Source organism: Staurois parvus, unplaced genomic scaffold (assembly GCF_062004578.1).
Source record: "Staurois parvus isolate SC_StPar_1 unplaced genomic scaffold, SC_StPar_1.0 ptg000096l, whole genome shotgun sequence".
Taxonomy (NCBI): domain Eukaryota; kingdom Metazoa; phylum Chordata; class Amphibia; order Anura; family Ranidae; genus Staurois; species Staurois parvus.
In genome coordinates, this window is record NW_028317892.1 from 1,074,349 (window position 1) to 1,098,362 (window position 24,014).

The 24,014-nt window shown below is 39.5% G+C and overlaps 1 protein-coding gene across 1 annotated transcript; it reads right to left on the reverse strand.

Moving 5' to 3' along the window:
• Nucleotides 1–4,240: 4,240 nt before the first annotated feature.
• Nucleotides 4,241–23,996, reverse strand: COPE (coat protein complex I subunit epsilon). The gene is made up of 10 exons (XM_089670795.1): nucleotides 23,837–23,996; nucleotides 20,541–20,603; nucleotides 20,338–20,438; nucleotides 10,365–10,517; nucleotides 8,793–8,846; nucleotides 7,605–7,686; nucleotides 6,609–6,764; nucleotides 6,282–6,350; nucleotides 5,262–5,336; nucleotides 4,241–4,530 (listed from the first exon to the last, which is right to left on the reverse strand). The coding sequence occupies exons 1-10, from the start codon at nucleotides 23,933–23,935 to the stop codon at nucleotides 4,483–4,485; spliced, it is 900 nt and encodes a 299-aa protein (XP_089526921.1). The 5' UTR covers nucleotides 23,936–23,996; the 3' UTR covers nucleotides 4,241–4,482.
• Nucleotides 23,997–24,014: the final 18 nt, after the last annotated feature.

Genomic DNA, 24,014 nt, shown 5'->3' on the forward strand with positions numbered 1-24,014 from the left:
AAGCACTTTTACTTTGTTTTGCCTGGACAGCTATGGTTAATTGAACTACACACTTTTATCTAGGCCTGCAACTTGAATGCTGTGGGGTTTTACTGACCTAGAAATATCAGCTGAGATATTACACTTACACATCATGGCACTACAACTAAAGTACACATAGGGAAAAAAAGAAACTCAAATGGCTTACACAAAACGTCAGTTTGAGCCACCTGTATAGCTGCTCTCTTGTGTGTACTACTTCAAATGTATCTTATGTAAAAACTGGTTTAGCTGTTTTTATTAGTTTAATGTATTAGATTACACTAAACACATATGGTATACATTGTTAGGCGAGAGCCTCCTGTGGAGAAGGAATTCATGAAATAAAGTTCCAAACTTGAAACCCAGAGGTCCTACACAAAATCTACCCAACAGCCATCAGTAGATGTTGGCACCGTAGAGGGGATCTAGGCTTCTTATATCATACCTACTGGCACAGCCCACTTATTCAAGGATATTGAGAAACTGTAAATATACTAATCCATCTGGAGTTTAGCACTTAGATCCTCCCCCAAACCCTAAAACTCACAGTGGCCTTCCCCAAAAGTTTTTCCAAATCAGTGAAAAAACTACTGCTGTATATACTTATGGATGCTAGTAGCTCTTAAATGGAAATACAGGGTTGCCCCATCCCTTGTGGAATTACATGCAAGGATATGGGATGTTAAACAGAAAAAATATATTACAGCCTTTTTTCATAACTCTTTAGAGCAATAGAACAGGTATGTGACTAGCTACAGAAAATTATATATGCAATAAAGGAACCCTAAAGTGATTCAGTGGTGCTGTGAGCAAGAATCAATCTTTAAAGTGACAAAGTATCAACTTAAAACACTGGTAAAATTAAAGTCCAAAAATTAATTCCAATGTGATAATCTATTTACTTCCCAAAACCGAAATCACGTGTTCAAGAAAAAAAACATTTCCCCTTCTGGGTGTGCACTCACCAAATTTCCATGCCTCCCACTCTCATGGTCGGCATATATCACTTTGAAAAGCTCCAAATGAGAAGCAAATGTGACTTTAATTTTTAGCAGTGTTTTATTAAGTTTATAATTTGTCACTTTAAAGATTGATTCTTGCTCACAGCGCCACTGAATCACTTTAGGGTTCATTTATTGTGTATATGATTTATTTGAAGGTGGCAGCAGTGTTTGATTTGGATACATTTCACTTATTCACTCGTTTTTTGATGTTTTTTTGTATGCATTTAGCGCATAGGTTTTCCTCACATATAAGCTACAGAAAATTCCCCATGACTTAAAAAGTTTTGTGGTTTTGTCTTCCTCTCCATACTTCACTTACACTCCGCTTCCTTCATCTGTACTTTTCTCTCTCTTTTCTTCTGATACTCTCTTAACTACTTCCAGTCCGGACACTTTCACCCCCTTCCTGTCCAGGCCAATTTTCAGCTTTCAACGCTATCACACTTTGAATGACAATTGCGCGGTCATGCAACACTGTACCCATATGAATTTTTTAGCATTTTGTTTTGAAACAGATAAAGCTTTATTTTGGTGGTATTTATTCACCACTGGGATTTTTAGTTTTTTTGCTATGTAAATTAAAAAGTCCAAAAATTTTGAAAAAAAAAGTGTTTTATAAAATTTTGCAAATAAATAGTATTTCATCATAAATCTTGGCCAAACTTTATTCCGTTATATTTTTAGTAAAAAAAAATAACCCAAATTAGTTTATAACCAAAAATTATAATTTTGAAATTTTTTTTTCTATATTTTTTATTTATTATATACTGTCACCCTAGCAGTACAGTGTGGGGGGTAATGAAGATTTTTTTTTTTTTTTTTTACACTAATTGATTTTATACCCATAAAGGATGTAAAAGCAATAATTTCTCCTCTCTAGCTGCATTCTTGCAGCCATTGAGAACTACTGTGTGAGCTGTGATTGGTCACAGCTTGTCACATGGTACAAGGCTGTTGTGAATAGCCTTGTACCATGGGACCTCTGTGATCATTCACAGATTTCACACATAGTAAGCAATGATGTCACAAGTGACATCATTGATTACTACTCTGCATGTGATCACTGATTGGCCAATCAGTGATCACATGATCGGGACCTCATACAGAGGTCCCGTCCGACGATCTGTGTTCCTCTGTGTCCAGAGGACACAGAGGGCACCGGATTGCGGTGCTGTGCGCTCCCGGGGAGCGCGCACAAGCAGGGTGCGGGGAGGCCATTTATAAACAGCCACCCGACTCTGCACTGCCATCGTCCGGCCATTTATATACAACGGCCGGACGGGAGGTGGTTAAGCAATCATCTCTGATCTACTTACTAGCAGTATTTGCTTGGCATCCTTGTTAAATTACATCATTTACTCCATGGATCTGTGGCACAGGTTTGTCCATTTTTTTTTTGTACAACCAGCAACACCCACACTCAGGCCCAATTTACTGTATGCTTCCACAGGGCTATTATGTTTCAATGACAAAGTCTTAGACTTCACTCCAGTAAGCTTTTAGTTTGTGTAATACTGTACACTGTACAATCGAGAGCTCTTATTGTATTGTAATTTCTGCACTGCTTGGATTTCTGTCCAACATAAAAGTCTGTTAAACAAGAATTCTACGTTTGTTTTTTTTCTAATAAAATTTCCTGTGCACCTACTAGAAGAACAAAATTTCCAAAGGACAAAATTCCCTCTTCACGTAGCAGGGAGTATTCCGAATGTTGTGTATGTCAAAACATGTAATTTAGCAATTTGTCGCAAAACATAGTAAACTTGTTAAATTAGGTGTTAGATTGGTTTTAACTTAACTACTTGAGCTCTGGAAGGTTCCCCCCCTTCTTGACCAGGCCAATTATTGCGATTTAGCACTGCACTACTGTAACTGGTAATTGTGCTGTCATACAACACTGTACCTAAATAAGATTTATACTTTTTTTTTCACACAAATTGAGCTTTCTTTTGGTGGTAGTTTTTTGTTCATTATAGAAACAAAAAAAAGAGCGAAAATTCAGAAAAAAAAAAATCAATATTATTTAGTTTCCGCTATAAAATATATGCATCAAAAAAAAAATAAATATAAAAATATAAATTTAGGCCAAAATGTATTCTCGTACATGTCTTTGGTAAACAAAAAAATCCCAATAAGGGTATTTTGATTGGTTTGTGTGAGAGTTATAACATCTACAAACTATGGTATATATACTGGAATTTTTATTAGTAATGGCAGTGATCAGGAACTTATAGTGGGACTGTAATAGTGCGGCGGGCAATCTGACACTAACTGACCCTGGTTGGAAGGTACACCAACTGACTGACATTGACATCCCCAGTGACAATAAGAGCCAATTCACACGTTTGGTGCGGATTGAAGCTCAGGTTTCACAGCTAATTGATACAGTAGTTGTTCACAGGTTCATGTCAGGTTTACATCAGGTTCAGGACAGGATTAGCTCTCATAATTATCCTATTCACACATATGCGGTTTTGAAACGGTTCCCATAGAAGTCAATAGCCTGTAATCCGCACCTGAACCAGACTGCACTGCTCAGAAATCATACATGACTTTTTTTCAAGCTGCACTGAATCCGCACTGGCAGTGCACCGGACATATGTGAACAGGCACCACAGGAAGCAACGGTTTTTCACATATCATGCAGATTGGATGCAGTTCAAACCGCATCCAATCCACATATATGTGAACCGGCACTGATACAGTGATCAGTGTTAATACTATACACTGTCACTGTACTAATGTCTCTGGCTGGGAAGGAGTTAACATCTAGGGGCGATCAAAGGGTTAACTGTGTTCTTAACAATGTGTAATGTGTGCTGCATTTTACTAAATATCTGTTTGTTCCTTCTCCCTTTGCATACATAAGAAACAAACAGATGGTTCCCTCTATAGAGAATCAACACGGCTCTGGACTGTGATTGGACACGGCCGATCACTCCATGAATCATTGGCTGAAACCTGCTGACAAAATCCTTCTGTGTCCAGTCACAGTGGGAGTCAGCTGGGGGGGTTTGCATGTGCGCCCTGGACCCGGAAAAAGGTGCCGACATACAGGTACGTGATTGTGCTTGTATGAGCCACCCACAGCAAAATTACTGTGGACGGTTAGCAGGTGTTTATATTTAACTAAGTGAATAATTTGTATATAGTCAGTTTACAAAGCAAGAAGGAAAAGTGGACAAAGGATGCATAATATTCATTGCACAGATACCTTTGATAGTAAAAAAAAGATGTTTTATTGGGAATGTTGACAGGAACAAATGAAACAGATGAATGCACTACACTGAAAATTTGTAGAAATCTCTCATGCTCTCCATTGGGAAGTATCCACAGTAAGCAAACTCTTCTGACTTTGCAAAGTCACAAATAATCATTATAAAGCAGATTGTGGTTTCTCTTGCAATCGTTTGAGCCTGTTTCCAAACCTTACAAATATAAATTAATCAACTTCGATTCATGAGCTGGGAGCATACTGAAGGACAAGGCGTTCAAATTCATTTTCCTGTTGTAAAAAGTTGAAAAAATATAAAAAAGTAAATAAACACTGTAACAAGAATGCATTTTTATGTAACTTAAGTATAGGTAATAATGTTACCTTGACTAAGGCAGGTCATACATTATACATTTTTTTTTTTGTTCAACCAGCATGTTGAACAAAAGAAATTGTGCCGATTTGCACATTCAAGGTGGATGGGGGAATCAATCCTTGCAAAGAAATTGTGTTCTGCCGGCAGGCAGCCTTCCCCGAGGCAGAATACAATGATCAGTGTTGCCAGCTATAGCGGGCAGCCATGATCGTTTGGAAAAAGAACCTGACAGGTTGGTTCTACACAAAATCGATCAGTAAATAAATTAACTTGGGTACAACCAACTAGCCCATACATGGATTGAAATTCAGCCAGTCCCTGCTGAATTGCATGCATTTCAACAAGTGACTGTTTAGGCTTCAAAGTGCAAAGTAGGGATCCATCATTTACATAAGGCCAATAGCTTTTCCACACTCTGGTGACCACCATCCAAAAAAATTGAATAAAATAAGCATGATAAAAGCAAACATGCAATCCTAGTTGTTTACAACCTGGTGCCATCAGTAGAATAAAACGTGGCGTAGTAGTTACTTGTTAATAATGGCTACCAAGTGACTATGTAGAACCTCTGTAGCCCCCAATATGGCCTTGATATTCCACATATGCTTTAAAATAAATATTTCATGTAAAGGGTTGTGAATAATACCTTAGCTTGGAATTCTTTAATAAATGGATGATTTCTGTGTCCATCCTTCAGCTGAGATACATAACGATTCGTGACCTGGGTGTAAAAGGGACATTTAAATATAAACAGTGTTTCTCACTAGTTATTGTAAGTTTATATAAAGCTCTAAAGGGCAAGGATTTTGAAGTGGTTAAGCTAGAAGAAACTTTGATGAAGTGACCATATAAAAATACATCTTTTCATACTGTCAAAAGAAAGAACCTGGGCTTTTTTTTTCCCAGTGATCGTTACATATGGCAGGGGCCTCCATACTTTCTAAACAAAAGGGCCAGTTTACTGTCCTACAGACTTTAGGGGGGCTGGACTGTGACCATTCAAAGTAGCAAATGTCCCAGCATCAGTGGGAGTAATCAATGGCCCATTTTTGGTGTCAGTGGGAGGAACTGTGTCCCATTTTGATGTCATTTGGTGGGAAGAATCATGCCCCATCGTTGGTGTCACTGGGAGAACTTGGTGTCAGTGGGGGGAATTGTGCCCCATTGTTGGAGGATGAAATATTGCCCCAAGGGCCAGATAAAAGCAAGCAAAGGGCCGCATTCAGCCCCTAGGCTGCAGTTTAGAGGGTGACATATGGGAATAGCACTTATCATGTAAATGGCGTCACTTAAAAATGTGCAAAACTGCTGAATATTATCATAAAAATAAAAACCTATTACAGAATAGCTAAACAGAGTGATATTTGTGTTTAAAACTCCATATGCAGAAATCTGAATATGTGTTCCTGTGTGTGGCAATTTCAAATTTTATTTTTAGCAACTGATAGTTATGCAGGTCTGAACTAGGGAATGCAAAATTCTTTACAATTCAGTGGCTGCTTTCCCATCTTGCTCCTGGATCAAATATTCCATCAATTAGGATGACAAGCTGGGTGGGGTGGGCACCAATAAGTTTTTTGTGAAGGTTCTGGGTACTGCAATGATGCAGCTTACAAAATAAAAAATAAGAAACACACATAACAAAATACCAAAAATTTGGTCTTACCTCTGGTGGCTTGCCAATGTGCTGAGTGAGTACAATAAAATTAATCAGAGTTTCAGGATGGCTGCTGTCCTACAAGTCAGAAACAAACAATGTTATGGCCATTTTCTTTGGGTGCCTCACTAATAGACATACGTTCAATAAAGGATCATATTATGGTTATAATTAAGACCTAAGCCTAGCACAGAATTAATTATTCCCAAATAAGAATGTATCCAAAACGAACATCCAGCAATGTACATATGCTGGTTGGTTAGATTTTAATTTTTTTTATTATAACACACACACTGAGTTGGCACAAGTATAGGCGAGTTCCAGTGAGACCTCTACCTTGTCCAGGGCTTCCTGAAGGACCCCCTCTGCATCTTCCCACTTGCCCTGTCCCATATAGCACGTGGCTTGTCCGTTCAGTAGCAGTAGAGTGGATGAGTATTTGTCAGACATTTCTTGAAATATATAGTAGGCATCCTGCAGTTTATCACCACCCTGTTACAAATAAGGAATATATATAAGAAAAGAAGGCATAAAAACTAGAGATATACCTAAAGACTAAAGGGCATCTCAGCCTAAAAAATAAATAAATAAATAAAATGCAGCTACCAGTTTATCTTCATACACAAGGATAGCTACAACTTCAAGCCTCATGGCACGCTCTGCTGTAAGCTAGACACGGCCTAAAGGTAACATTTTCCTTTCTTACTGCAGACCTTCACCTAGGAAAACAACTTATTTGCACCTAGCTCTATCCTCCTCCCTCTGGCACAATTAGATTAAAAAAAAAAAAAAATGTAAGTGCTTCATTCTTACCTAGGTGAGGATGCCGATGCGCTCCCTATAGCTTATGATGACGCATGCACACCACCAGATTCGATGGGTGTGCAGATTCAATTTCAGGACTACAGAGATGTGTGCATAGATGGGGTTTCCCAAGCATGCGCCAAAGAACTGCAGGCCCCGGATCCTGACATGTCTGCGCATATGCAGTAAGTTCCATATGTGCACAGATGTGCCAGGATGCTGGGTCCTGGGTATATATATATATATAAAAGATGCTGGGTATATATATATAAAACTTTTTGAAGACCCCTCCTACATTTATAACAAAATGTAGAAGATATATAGTATATTGTACCAAAAGCCAATCAAAGCCATGACAGAGCTAAGTCAAAAGGTGACCACCATTTACTGTTCAGTCTATGTCAATTGATAAAAACACCTGTTCATGGGCAACATCGAGGAGCTGAAAGTCTAAAATGTCCTGCAAAGCTAAGGTTTATTTCTGATCTCATTATTTGGACAGATATTTTAAATACAAATATATCTTACCATAGCAATATTAACCCATGCTGTTGCAAGTTGTGTTAGTGTTGCATCCTCATCCATCTCAACCATTTTCTTCAGTTCTTTGCTAAATTTGGAAAACCAAAGTACAAAAGTGTCTCCAGGAATTTAAATACAACTGTAATACAGAAGCCTACATCATTAAATGTATTTGTAAATAAAAAGGTAAGAGCAAAAATATATATTTCTATACTGTATATTTAAAACTGAACAAAAGTCAAAAATACTTACCTCTGTTCCAATGGTCTGATGCCCATGAGGTCCTTTTGCCAGCATCTCCTCCCTGGCTTCTTCTGGTTCCCGGTCTTCAGCCATCTTGATTGGCTGGGGCAGGATGATGTCACTCCTGCACATACATGTGTTTCATTCATCCCGACACACTAGCACCATCCCGAAAATGTAAACTGAACTTTGCATGTGTAGCTCAGTGTACATTCTGCAGGAGATTGCAACCAGGCAAGTAAATTTATTCTATTGCAGAGGAGACAAGGTATTTCTTTTTTGCAAAAAAAGAGCCTGCCTGTTCATATTTTTTTTAACTTCCTTCTGATTTTGACATGCCATATGTTTTTTTAATCTGTGTATTTGAATTCACAGATAGACATGCCATATGTTTACTATAACAATTTAAACCTGGAGAGTTAGCCATTGGCGGGTAAATTCACCAAATGCACCATATATAGTGCTCTTTCATCAAAGTAGTTAAAGTGTATGTTTGGGCACATGAAAAACCATATGAATGTTTTTCTGCAATACAGGCAGCTTTCCCCATATTTTGTCTCCTAAAAATGCTGCAGAAAATACTTGTTGATCTGTTAGAATTCCAGTAAGCTCCTAACTTCCTGTGTTTGACTACAGGACACCTCCCACTATGAAGAGGAGGAGAAGTAGGAGAGTTCTGTAGTCCAGCACAGGATTACTAGGCAGGGCTTACAACATGTTTTCTTAGGATTTTTAGTGCAACAAAAGGCAGAGGTGAATGGATTTCTGGCAGTAAAAAAAAAAAGTTTGGGCTATACATACTGTTACGTTGCAGCCAGTTTCAGAACTCTGCCAAACAGATTCAACAGAATCTATTACCTTCAAATTTGCTTTCATAATTATAAAGCTTGATTTCCAGTAGAACTGAAATCTAATGTGAAACACCAATCATCTGAATTAAAATATGCTTACCGAGCTAGATCAAGTCTGTCAATTTTCAGCAATATTTGGACTATTGTTGCCAAGCTATAATGGATAAAAAAGAACATTAAAAAATACAGTTTTTATAGATAGACAAACCATTATATGGGTTTACTTTGAAGGTAAAATGCCAGTAAACACTTACAGAGTATCTATATGCAACAACTCTTTTGTAGGAAGTAATAAAATGTACAACCCCTCCTCCCATCTCCTTTTTGTTTTTTCTCATCTATTTTTAGTTTGTTCTTCTCTACACAACTCAAATGACAAGATTTCTTAATTCTTCTACTCACATCGCAAATGCTCTCTGCAGTTTTGCAGTCATAACTGGAGTTGCTATCTACTAACCAGCTGCAAACCTTAGCAATGCTATATATGTTCAAAAAAGCTTCATCCAAGTATACAGCTCCTCCCTACCAGCTAATTCCCTTGCGAAGTAATACAGCACCCACTGCTCTCAAAAATGGAGCATCTGAACAGTGAACAGTGCTTGTAAATGTGATGTTAGGTGAGGCAAGTTACAGAAGTAGTGGTGTAAACCCACGTACAGCCATTCATTAGTATGGATGGCTGTACACAGCAGCTGTGTATGCTGGGGACAGAAATATGCCCACAATTTACGTTATAGAGGCTGATGAATGTGTGTGCACAGAGCCTAAATCAAGGCGATGATATCAGCTCCAGGCATTAACATGTTCTATATTACCATATCACTGTTTCACAAACTTAAGATCACGCTCCATGATAACATGTTTATTTTAACCTTGCTAACCTGATTTTATGTATTTACATTGCACTATACTGTATGACTTCTGTACCCTGCTAACCTGCATATTTATTTTCTGTTTCAATTGATTCTATTAAAGTTTTACAAGTTAATGGCTGGATGCATAACAAAGAAATGGGCATTAGACAAAGATTCACAGCCAGAGGAGCTGCTGTCTCAAAAACATAAATTTTCTCATTAAGGGCACACAGAGCCCCATGTCGGTCAACAATGCAGGCTTAATTTTATGGCACATTTATAAAATGCAGAGAGAAGTCATTTACATGACTATATGACAGGTCTCATTACTGGGATCTCCTCCCAGGGGTTTTTTTTTTTCTCTTTTTAGCACCAGTTCTTTTTAAGCAGCAGTATGGCTGCAGTGAGGCCGTAACACAGTTTTATATATATCCCCTTTAGTGTCACAGTGGTTGATGCATGCATTAACAAAGCATAATTCTTACTGGCACTGAGTGATTTATGGCAGGACATCTAAAAACACAACACAACAGTCAGCAGCATCCAATTCATCAGATCTTGTCAGCCTAAATGGGGGCCACTAAACATTTATCTTGGGTCACAAGCAGCCCCATCAGCCTCAGAAAAAAAGAAACAATGTGAACAGGTTACAGTAAAACTCTGCAGCTCTGTCATAACCCCTATACCTGCTATACAACTTTTTGTAGTGATGTTACATTTTTTTAAATAAAAAAACTGAAGGGAAACACTGCTTAGAGTTGCATGCAATACATCATTGTAATCACTGAATATTTAGCAGTGAGATGATATTGCCTTACCATTCCAGACTTTCTCCTTGGTGGAGAACTCTCAGTGCAGCATCAGTATTGCCATCATGGAAATAAATTGAAGCTGCCATTAGCAGGAAGGTTGTGTTGGTGACATCGACACTCTTGGCCATCTTCTTATCCAGTTCAGAGACAATGGCATCCCTATTGTAATGAAAGCAATATGTTAAACATAGAGTGCATTCTCATAACTAAATATACATCAAGAGCCGATGAAAACTTTTTTTTTCCTATTGCACATAACCTGATGCACGCAGACCTCTCAGGACAGGACAGTGTATGGAGAGTGACTCAGCCTTCGTTTAGCTGCATTTTGCCTGGCTCATCACTATTGCTGGCAATCTGACCTGCTGTATGTAAACAGAAATGGCTCTAGCCGAGACTATCGTACATGTACTCCCAGGTGTTGTGTCAGCCAGGAGTGTATGTAAACCCCACTGCCCTGCTGCCGCCACTGACATACATCAGCAACAGTGAAAGGGTTAAAGTACGTACAGAAAAATTGATTTGCCAGAAATGTACTTAGCTCCTAATTTCCAATTGTGGGCTGACAACACACAGCTTTTTTTGTGGAACGAGTAGTGATAGTCATGCATAGTTGTCTTTTGCTAAATTACTCAAACCCTTTCACTTTTCCACCTCCACAACATAGACACTAATTTTTCTGAAGTCCCAAGATAAGAACTAAGTAGGTCAACTAGACTCAAAGAACAAGAAAAACAGAGGATAAGTGAGCGCTTATGTGATAGTATATAATGTATAATAAGCAGCAGCTGTACACCCAAAAGGCACCGTATCAAACCTTCAATAGCATATATGTGAACAGGGAGGTGCAGCGCTGTATAACCAAACAAATAATAATTACACAATAGTGAACAGTGACTGTAAATTGGTAATGCCACTATATGGTGGCTCCAGGTGAAGAGAGTGAAAAACAGTCCAGTGAAGGAGTGCTCTTAAGATCCAGGGTGATCTTCAGACGTCCAATATACAGGACCATCAGGTGATAAAATATAAAGACTGCGCACTCACCAGATACGCAATCTTTATGCGCATTTGTGTAAAATTATCACTAGGCCTCCTGTATCATCATCCTGGTCTGGTCAGATCTGGTCAGCATATCCCTCATGGCCCGGTAACTGGATGGATGCAGCTGTTCCGTAGACTTGGCCGGTTCTCACCAGAACTCAAATAAATAGAAAGGGCCACATAGTGTAATATCCTCAGGTATCTTTATTGAAGGCACAGGGTAGCAGAAAATCCAACTTACAAAAAATACTGACCCAGGTATAAATCAAAGATGGCCGCCGGGGCCCCTCGTGGCGCCGGCGGTGAAGCGTCCAACCTGCTGTAGCTATCCCTGACGCGTTTCGAGCGAAGGCTCGTAGTCATAGGGGTGCAGCTTACAGTGGTGGACGCAAGTGACAGTGGCTAAATACGGACATTGGCGCATGCGCAGTACGCCATGCGCCATTTTCCCTACGCTGGATGTCCGCGCTACGGGCGCCATTTTATTGTAGCCCGACCTGATGGCGCATGCGCAAACGCCAATCGTCAGGTGCAGTAAGACAAACAGCGGAACAAATGCTATGAACACCATAGCTGGTTCAATGTGATGCTATGAGCACCAGGGATAATCCAATCCATAAATTATGGGTCACCTGTGCAGAATGAAGCCCAAATGATATGGCTATGGGCAAAAACCAGGATGGATCATTAATTGATAGATCCAAAATCCTAGTATATAGCCCATATTTATCCTAGCCCAAATAGTGTGATTATATAAAACCCATACAAGGGTGTATTTATATAAAAATAAAATAAAACATGTTTAAAAACATATATAAAAACATATATAAAAAATATATATAGAAACCTGGTGATCATGCATACACAGATACTGGCAAACATGTAACATCTGCCAAGCAAGAGAATTTTTAATAGATGAATACATCATAAATACCTTTATGTATGAAAGTCATTTCTAAACCAGCAATAACCAACAATAAATATATTTAATACAACTGTAAAAATAAAACATGCGTCTATAGGCCAGTGGGTCATTAGAGCATGTACAATTATTAATATAATAACATATTTGCTAAATAAATATGTATCATCATAATGGCAAACGGAAACTCTTATAGTTTTAAAAAATAAATAAAATAAGATGGATATACATAGGATCAGTTGTAAAGAATTAGGATATAGATGTACAGATAGAAGGATATCTAGCTAGTCCCAATTAGCTGTTATCAATGAAACTATTGATATCCAATTCTATGTTAAGTCCTTTGGGGCGCATACAGTCCATCTGGAATATCCATTTTGTTTCCATTTGTGAGACTGCTCTTTTCTTATTTACGCCCCTCCAGTGGGCCTGTACTATATCAATACCTACAAACTGTAACGAAGATGGATCCCTATTATGATGGGTTCTGTAGTGTAATGATAAAGAATGATCTTTAAAACCCTTCTTAATATTGCTAACATGTTCACGAAGTCTATCCTTAAGTTTTCTGATGGTACGCCCAACGTACTGTTTTTTACACGGACATTGCAAGAGATACACGACATATTTACTATGACATGATATGAAGTTATTGATCCTGAATGTCCTACCAGTACTAGTCGATGTGAAATTATCTGTCCTCTTTTTCCTATTACTATTACAGGTGCATATAATACACCTGTTGCATGGGAAAAAACCGGTGGTATCGTTCAAAAAAGAAATGTTCCTAGGAGGGTTGATAATATTTGGGGCAATAAAATTCCTCAGAGGTTGAGCTCTTCTATAAGTAATCTCGGGTCTATCGGGGAGGATTTTAGTTAACACTGGATCCGCCTTCAGAATTTTCCAATTCTGATTAATAATCCTCGAGATGGTCTTATATTGTCTGGAAAATGTGGTAACAAAAGGACAAATTTTTTGTGACTTTTGTAAAACATTATTATTAGCAAGCAAAGAATCCCTATCCATATTCCCTATTTCGTGCATAGTACGGGTCAAATCTGCATCGTCGTATCCTTTTTCCAAGAACCTATTTTTTAATATAGATGCCTGTGAAAAAAAGGTATCAACCGAAGTGCAATTTCTTCTCAACCTTAAGAATTGGCCTTTTGGTATATTTGAAAGCCATAACGGGTGATGGCAACTACTGATGGGAATGTACCCGTTGCGGTCTGTTTCTTTGAAAAAGGAAGAAGTTATGATGGTACCTTCTTGGTTTATTAATGTCAAATCCAAGAAATTTACACTAGATCTACTATAGTCAAAAGTTAGTTTGATATTTAAGGTGTTATTGTTAAGAGTGCCAAAGAAATTTATTAGTGTCTGTTCATCCCCTTTCCAGACAAGCAGTATGTCATCAATATATCGCCTGTAGAAGTATAGTTCCGGCCAATCTCTGGCATATATAACATCCTCCTCCCATCTAGCCATGAACAAATTTGCCAGGCTTGGGGCGAATTTCGCTCCCATTGCCACACCCCTAGTCTGCAAATAAAAATTACTATCATACCAGAAATAATTTCTAGTCATAGCAAAATCCAAAAGGGTGAGAATAAACTGTTTATGTGAAGGAGACAGGGTAGATTCATTAAGGTAAAAGGGTTAACAAACCCAAAAAAGAGGAAACTATAAAGGGTAAGGGGATTTTTAACCTTAGTGGGAAAGTGTTAACCCCCCAAGAGCTGGACTTACTGGATAGAGGATTAAAATTTGCACCAAATAATAAACTGGACAAATTTCATACATATATTGACATACACAGATTTGTAAGGTCAATATCTTTGAAAAAATATTTCTATATGAACCCTATTGTCAAAAATACTACTAATATTAATATCCAGTCAAACTTAAGGAATGCATCTCTATTCAACCCCCCCCCACAGACCAATAGCTATATTAATGTTTTTAAAGAAACAGTACTTAGAGATTTAGCTGCTGTGAAGATAAAGAACTATAGAGATCATCATGGGACTTCCAAAGCTATTGATTCCCTCCTTGACCAGAAAGACCTAGTCATACGGCCTGCAGATAAGGGAGGAGGTGTTGTGCTAATGAATAAAGATAGCTATAATAAGGAAGTATATAATATTCTGGGAGATGTGGATACATACTGCCGTCTCCCAAAGAATCCTTTGCTTGCATATAAAAAATCTCTAAAGACTATTATCGCTAAAGGTTATTCGGATAACATTATAAATAAAAAAGAGAAGGAGTTTTTATGTCCATCGGCTCCTAGGATACCGGTCATGTATATTCTCCCTAAGGTGCATAAAAATTTAGAGAACCCTCCCGGCAGACCCATCATAAGTGGTATTGGATCTTTATGTTCCCGAGTAGGACAATACATAGATTATTTCCTACAACCACTAGTACGGAAAACGCCATCTTATCTGCGAGACACAAAACAAGTGTTGCAGGATATTCAAGGCCTCCATGTCGATCATGACACAATTTTAGTTACTGCTGACGTGGCTTCTTTGTACACGAGTATTGATCACATAGAGGGTATGCAAGCAGTAGATTTTTACCTTAATGAATCTACCCTGTCTCCTTCACATAAACAGTTTATTCTCACCCTTTTGGATTTTGCTATGACTAGAAATTATTTCTGGTATGATAGTAATTTTTATTTGCAGACTAGGGGTGTGGCAATGGGAGCGAAATTCGCCCCAAGCCTGGCAAATTTGTTCATGGCTAGATGGGAGGAGGATGTTATATATGCCAGAGATTGGCCGGAACTATACTTCTACAGGCGATATATTGATGACATACTGCTTGTCTGGAAAGGGGATGAACAGACACTAATAAATTTCTTTGGCACTCTTAACAATAACACCTTAAATATCAAACTAACTTTTGACTATAGTAGATCTAGTGTAAATTTCTTGGATTTGACATTAATAAACCAAGAAGGTACCATCATAACTTCTTCCTTTTTCAAAGAAACAGACCGCAACGGGTACATTCCCATCAGTAGTTGCCATCACCCGTTATGGCTTTCAAATATACCAAAAGGCCAATTCTTAAGGTTGAGAAGAAATTGCACTTCGGTTGATACCTTTTTTTCACAGGCATCTATATTAAAAAATAGGTTCTTGGAAAAAGGATACGACGATGCAGATTTTACCCGTACTATGCACGAAATAGGGAATATGGATAGGGATTCTTTGCTTGCTAATAATAATGTTTTACAAAAGTCACAAAAAATTTGTCCTTTTGTTACCACATTTTCCAGACAATATAAGACCATCTCGAGGATTATTAATCAGAATTGGAAAATTCTGAAGGCGGATCCAGTGTTAACTAAAATCCTCCCCGATAGACCCGAGATTACTTATAGAAGAGCTCAACCTCTGAGGAATTTTATTGCCCCAAATATTATCAACCCTCCTAGGAACATTTCTTTTTTGAACGATACCACCGGTTTTTTCCCATGCAACAGGTGTATTATATGCACCTGTAATAGTAATAGGAAAAAGAGGACAGATAATTTCACATCGACTAGTACTGGTAGGACATTCAGGATCAATAACTTCATATCATGTCATAGTAAATATGTCGTGTATCTCTTGCAATGTCCGTGTAAAAAACAGTACGTTGGGCGTACCATCAGAAAACTTAAGGATAGACTTCGTGAACATGTTAGCAATATTAAGAAGGGTTTTAAAGATCATTCTTTATCATTACACTACAGAACCCATCATAATAGGGATCCATCTTCGTTACAGTTTGTAGGTATTGATATAGTACAGGCCCACTGGAGGGGCGTAAATAAGAAAAGAGCAGTCTCACAAATGGAAACAAAATGGATATTCCAGATGGACTGTATGCGCCCCAAAGGACTTAACATAGAATTGGATATCAATAGTTTCATTGATAACAGCTAATTGGGACTAGCTAGATATCCTTCTATCTGTACATCTATATCCTAATTCTTTACAACTGATCCTATGTATATCCATCTTATTTTATTTATTTTTTAAAACTATAAGAGTTTCCGTTTGCCATTATGATGATACATATTTATTTAGCAAATATGTTATTATATTAATAATTGTACATGCTCTAATGACCCACTGGCCTATAGACGCATGTTTTATTTTTACAGTTGTATTAAATATATTTATTGTTGGTTATTGCTGGTTTAGAAATGACTTTCATACATAAAGGTATTTATGATGTATTCATCTATTAAAAATTCTCTTGCTTGGCAGATGTTACATGTTTGCCAGTATCTGTGTATGCATGATCACCAGGTTTCTATATATATTTTTTATATATGTTTTTATATATGTTTTTAAACATGTTTTATTTTATTTTTATATAAATACACCCTTGTATGGGTTTTATATAATCACACTATTTGGGCTAGGATAAATATGGGCTATATACTAGGATTTTGGATCTATCAATTAATGATCCATCCTGGTTTTTGCCCATAGCCATATCATTTGGGCTTCATTCTGCACAGGTGACCCATAATTTATGGATTGGATTATCCCTGGTGCTCATAGCATCACATTGAACCAGCTATGGTGTTCATAGCATTTGTTCCGCTGTTTGTCTTACTGCACCTGACGATTGGCGTTTGCGCATGCGCCATCAGGTCGGGCTACAATAAAATGGCGCCCGTAGCGCGGACATCCAGCGTAGGGAAAATGGCGCATGGCGTACTGCGCATGCGCCAATGTCCGTATTTAGCCACTGTCACTTGCGTCCACCACTGTAAGCTGCACCCCTATGACTACGAGCCTTCGCTCGAAACGCGTCAGGGATAGCTACAGCAGGTTGGACGCTTCACCGCCGGCGCCACGAGGGGCCCCGGCGGCCATCTTTGATTTATACCTGGGTCAGTATTTTTTGTAAGTTGGATTTTCTGCTACCCTGTGCCTTCAATAAAGATACCTGAGGATATTACACTATGTGGCCCTTTCTATTTATTTGAGTTCTGGTGAGAACCGGCCAAGTCTACGGAACAGCTGCATCCATCCAGTTACCGGGCCATGAGGGATATGCTGACCAGATCTGACCAGACCAGGATGATGATACAGGAGGCCTAGTGATAATTTTACACAAATGCGCATAAAGATTGCGTATCTGGTGAGTGCGCAGTCTTTATATTTTATCACCTGATGGTCCTGTATATTGGACGTCTGAAGATCACCCTGGATCTTAAGAGCACTCCTTCACTGGACTGTTTTTCACTCTCTTCACCTGGAGCCACCATATAGTGGCATTACCAATTTACAGTCACTGTTCACTATTGTGTAATTATTATTTGTTTGGTTATACAGCGCTGCACCTCCCTGTTCACATATAGACTCAAAGAACACATGACATCTCTAAATTTCTGATATGATAAACATGTTATTTATTTTATATTGAACAGATATACGAAAAAGCCCTGGAAGCCTGAAAACTCAGGGCACTCTATTACACAAATCACCTAGGGAAACATGTACATGACCACCCCTTGTACATCTGTACTGGTCCAAAACGAAGATGGCTGGGCTCACACACAGAGGAGCAGGGTTGGGGGACAGTTCTCAACTACAGAAACAGGTAAAGGTTGGCAGAGAAGCCTGCAGGTTTCAAGGCTTCCAGGTTCACAATATGTGCAAGTACCTCTGTGTATCTGCATTTATTTCCAGCAGCCAGTTTAGAGCCAGTTAAATGTGTTTTAAACTGCACCCAATTCGCATGACATGTGAATGAACATCGCTTTCTATTGTGCCTGTTCACATATACAGTGGGGCAAAAAAGTATTTAGTCAGCCATCAATTGTGCAAGTTCTCCCAATTAAAAAGATGAGAGAGGCCTGTAATTGGCATCATAGGTAGACCTCAACTATGAGAGACAAAACGAGAAAAAAAAATCCAGACAATCACATTGGCTGATTTGGAAAGAATTTATTTGCAAATTATGGTGGAAAATAAGTATTTGGTCACCTACAAACAAACAAGATTTCTGGCTCTCACAGACCTGTACCTTCTTCTTTAAGAGGCTCCTCTGTCCTGCACTCATTACCTGTATCAATGGCACCTGTTTGAACTTGTTATCAGTATAAAAGACACCTGTCTACAACCTCAAACAGTCACACTCCAAACTCCACTATGGTGAAGACCAAAGAGCTGTCCAAGGACACCAGAAACAAAATTGTAGACCTGCACCAGGCTGGGAAGACTGAATCTGCAATAGGCAAGCAGCTTGGTGTGCACAAATCAACTGTGGGAGCAATAATTAGAAAATGGAAGACATACAAGACCACTGATAATCTCCCTCGATCTGGGGCTCCACGCAAGATCTCACCCCGTGGGGTCAAAATGATCACAAGAACGGTGAGCAAAAATCCCAGGACCACACAGGGGGACCTAGTGAATGACCTGCAAAAAGCTGGGACCAATATAACAAAGGCTACCATCAGTAACACACTACGCCGCCAGGGACTCAGATCCTGCAGTGCCAGACGTGTCCCCCTGCTTAAGCCAGTACATGTCCGGGCCCGTCTGAAGTTTGCTAGGGAGCATTTGGATGATCTAGAAGAGGATTGGGAGAATGTCATATGGTCAGATGAAACCAAAATAGAACTGTTTGGTAGAAACACAACTCGTCGTGTTTGGAGGAGAGAGAATGCTGAGTTGCATCCAAAGAACATCATACCTACTGTGAAGCATGGGGGTGGCAACATCATGCTTTGGGGCTGTTTCTCTGCAAAGGGACCATGACGACTGATTCATGTACAGGACAGAATGAATGGGGCCATGTATCATGAGATTTTGAGTGCAAACCTCCTTCCATCAGCAAGGGCATTGAAGATGAAACGTGGCTGGGTCTTCCAACATGACAATGATCCCAAACATACCGCCCGGGCAACGAAGGCATGGCTTCGTAAGAAGCATTTCAAGGTCCTGGAGTGGCCTAGTCAGTCTCCAGATCTCAACCCCATAGAAAACCTTTGGAGGGAGTTGAAAGTCTGTGTTGCAAAGCAACAGCCCCAACACATCACTGCTCTAGAGGAGATCTGCATGGAGGAATGGGCCAACATACCAGCAACAGTGTGTGCCAACCTTGTGAAGACTTACAGGAAACGTTTGACCTCTGTCATTGCCAACAAAGGATATATAACAAAGTATTGAGATGAACTTTTCATATTGACCAAATACTTATTTTCCACCATAATTTGCAAATAAATTCTTTCAAAATCAGCCAATGTGATTGTCTGGATTTTTTTTCTCATTTTGTCTCTCATAGTTGAGGTCTACCTATGATGCCAATTACAGGCCTCTCTCATCTTTTTAAGTGGGAGAACTTGCACAATTGGTGGCTGACTAAATACTTTTTTGGCCCACTGTATGTGGTGCAGCCAGAGTGTGGATTCAGTGCAAATTGAAAAAGAGTCCTGTCATTTTTCGGAGCAGTGCGGTCTGGCTCAGGTGCGAATTCAGGCCCACTGACTTCTATGGAAATGCTTCTGAATTGCACATGTCATTCAGTTGTCAACAGTATAAAATCCTGACCTGATCCTGATGTAAACCTGACCTCAAACGCTGAACAACTACTTCATCAATTAGCTATGAAAACGAAGCTTCAATTCGCACCACATATGTGTGAATCTACACTTGCATGGCTTATGGTTCCTTTATAAACAGGAACAGTCACATGCGTTTCTAAGTGCAGTACAAATGCAATGGCAGCAAAAATATATGTATTTCAAGAAGCCTAGTTTACAACATTGCATTGCTGTCATGTGCGTTTAAAAACATACAGCTTGCTGGATTTTTTCAGATGTGAATGCAGAGCAACATATATGAACGCACACCAAAACACATAAATGCAACTCAGTAAAAAAAATTAAAAAAACACAGCAAATACATGTAAGCATGTAGGCGGAAACACACATTGAACAGGTATAGTTGAAATAAAGTCAATGACCATAACAAAACAAACACTCACCTCCGGCTTTCATTGGATAGATATTCTGCAAACATGCGCACAGCCTGCAGCTCGGGACTGGAATTTGGGCGGATTTCATCCAGAACTACGCCATACTTCCTCTGTTCCAATTGACAAAAATGTTAATGCTGAAGAATTTGTTCAAACAATCCCACACAAATAGCATAAAAATATAGAAAACAAGGATAAAAATTCAGTTTTACCTGTGCTATATATGCTCTGTACAGAAACACATCTCTTTCTACTTCTTTCTCAGGGCTTGAAAGCTGAAGAAGGCAACACAGGAAAAATATGTAGAATTATGAATTAAAAAAAAATAAAATTCTCATAATCACCAAAACACCTAAAAGCTATGTACACTACTGTGATTATTTAAGCCGAAAAGCAAGCGTTTAGTTTAACCGCTTGATTTCCAGAAGGTTTTACCCCTTCATGACCAGGGTATTTTTTGCTATCCAGCACTGTGCTAATTTAACTGGCAATTGTGCGGTCATGCAACACTGTACCTAAATGAAATTTATAAAATTTGTTTCACATAATTAGAGCTTTCTTTTGGTGGTATTTGATCACCACTGGGTTTTTAATTTGCTTCATATATAAAACGAAAAAAAGACCAAAGTTAAAACAAAAAAACAAAAAACAAACAAAAACAAAAAAAAACACACACTTCCTTAGTTTATTTTATAAAATTTTGCAAACAATCTGTTGTACTCAAAAGTTTGCATACCCTGGCAGAAACCATGAAATTTTGTCCTTGATATTGAAAATATGACTGACCATGCCAAAAGAGTGTCGTTTATTGAAGGATAGTGATCATATGAAGTCATTTAGTCATTTATTATCTCATTTGTTGTTTGGTTCCTTTTTAAATCAGAATGATAACATTCAATAGCCCTGATCAAAAGTTTACATACCCTGGAATGTTTGGCCTTGGTACAGACGCACAAGGTGACACACACCTAAAAATGGCAATTAAAAGTTCATTTCCTACATCTGTGGCTTTTTAAACACTTGCCTACTGGGAACTTTTACCCCCTTCATGCAGAGGCCAATTTTCAGCACTCTCACACTTTGGATGGCAATTGCACGGTCATGCAACACTGTACCCATATGAAATTTTTGTCATTTTATTTCACACAAACAGCTTTTTTTGATGGTATTTAATCGCCACTGGGTGTTTTTTTTTTTTTTGCACTATAAAGAAAAAAGACTAGCAAAAAATTAAAAAAAAAAAAAAAAAGGGGTTTTCTTTATTTTTATTATAAAATTTTGAAAACAATGCAGATGTCCTCTGTCACATTTACCGGTTATCGGCAGTACTTTCCTCGCTGACAGTGTGAGGAAAATGCTGCCGATAACCGACAACTGTATTTACTTGGCGATCTACTTTGGGCACAGCTGATCACATGGTAAAAGGCCGCTGTGATTGGCCTTTTATGTCATCATGTGATCAGCTGTGTCCATGGGACATAGCAATCACAGACAGCGGCAGGTGAGTGCCGTTGAGGGCGTGCGCGTTCTGGGAGGACGTCATACTGTAGCGGTCTTTTGGCTATAGCGCGGTTGTAAAGTGGTTAAATTGCAATTAGTGTCTGTGTATAAATAATCAGTGAGTTTGATAGCTTTCATGTGGATTCACTGAGCAGGCTAGATACTTAGCCATGGGGAACAGAAAAGAACTATAAAAAAAACCCCTGCGTAACAAGGTAACGGAACTTTAAAGATGGAGTAGGATATAAAAAGATATCCAAAGCCCCAGAAAGTTTAGCAAGCAGCCTGGGCCAATCTGGAAGGATGCTGGGGATGCCATGCAAACATAGTAGCCTAAGTTGACAAGCCAGGCAAATTCACGTCTGGAGGGATGCCATGAAAACATAGTTGGTGGGTGCACAGTGTGTGAGCTAGAGAGGTCAGCTGGTGAACTGCTTCCTGTGTCTTACTGGTTTTCACGCCCCGAACCTACACACCAGGAAGTCATGAAGTTTTCTATGAACAAAGCAAGGGCTAAGGTAAAGCCTTGTTCTAAAAATCAAAGACAGCTTTAATTTTTCTGCAACATTAATGGTATGTTGATACATAGGGGAGTTGGAATTTAGGGGAAAAAAAAAAGTACTCTTTAACCACTTGGTAACCGCGCTATAGCCAAATAACGTCCTCCCAGAACGCACCCTCCTGCGCACCCCCAGGGGTGTCCTACGGACACAGCTGATCACGTGATGAGGTAAAAGGTCAATCATAATGGCCTTTTACCACATGATCAACTGTCCAATGACACAGTAGATCACGGTGTAAATACAGTTGCCGGTTATCAGCAGCACTTTCCTCGCGCTGTCACAGTGTGGGGAAAGTACTGCCGATAATTGGCAGCTGTCACAGAGGAGATTGGGACTGATGATCAGTGCCCTACAGTGCTGCCCAGCAGTGCCTCCCACTTGTGCCATCAGTCAGGGCTGCCCGTCAGTGTCCATCAGTGCAGCCTATCAGTGACCATCACTGCTACATATCAGTGCAGCAGCAACAGTGCCTCCTCATCAATGCCTATCAGTGTTGCCTCGTCAGTGCCACCCTATCAGTGCCCATCAGCGCTGCTTATCTGTGCAGCCTCATCAACGCACATCAGTGAAGGAGAAAAATTACCTGTTTGTAAAATTTTATAATAGAAACCGAACAAAAATGTTTTCAAATGTTTTGCTTTTTTTGTTTATAGTGCAAAAAATAAAACACCCAGCGGCAATTAAATACCACCAAAAGAAATCTCTATTTGTGAGAAAAAAAATGATAAAAATTTCATATGGGTACAGTGTTGCATGACCGCGCAATTGTCACTCAAAGTGTGACAACGCTGAAAGATGACAATTGGCCTGGACAGGAAGGGGGTATAAGTGCCCTGTAGGCTAGTGGTTAAAGGGTTACTATATGAAGTTGGTGTACTAGTGCAATGTATGCTCCCAATGCTGACCACCTTCTAATAAATGCTAGATCCCTGGTACTTGTGTGGACTGGCTGCAATACTTGGGGTGGCAGACCCAAAATAAGCATGGAGATCAGTAAACTCTGGATGACCATAGTTACGGTCAGGGGCGGACTGACAACTCATGGGGCCCCCGGGCAATAGGGGATCATGGGGCCCCCGGGCAATAGGGGATCATGGGGCCCCTGTGTCCTTGCCCAAACTCAAAAAAGCCTATGAAAAAGGTACCAGGGGCATCTCATGGGGCCCTCTACTGACCCTGGGCCCTCGGGCAGTGCCCGAGTTTCCAAATGGTCAGTCCGCCCCTGGTTACGTGTCTGTGGCAGGTCAATGACTAAACGTGGTCCATGACAGCCAGGCAATCAGCATTTTCAGAAGGAGGGGACTGCAATGGCATTCTCCTAGGATGGGTATAGACCCTTGGGAGCAAAGCAAGGGCTCACAAGGAAACCCCCCCTATTCTGTCCTCTTCTCAGACTTCCCAGGGACAACCTACCCAGTGTCAGGCCGACATTAGCTGACACCTACCTTCACTTTCTGAGCCTCGTTAATGCTCTGCTGGTAACTTCCGATATAGAACCAATTCTTCACATCGAACAACTCATCTACTTCTCCCTGGGCGGCCATCTCTATACCGGACACGTCACCCGGTCTCTCCAATACTACTTCCTGCTGTCGGCACGTTCACTTCCGCCCAGCTGTAGTC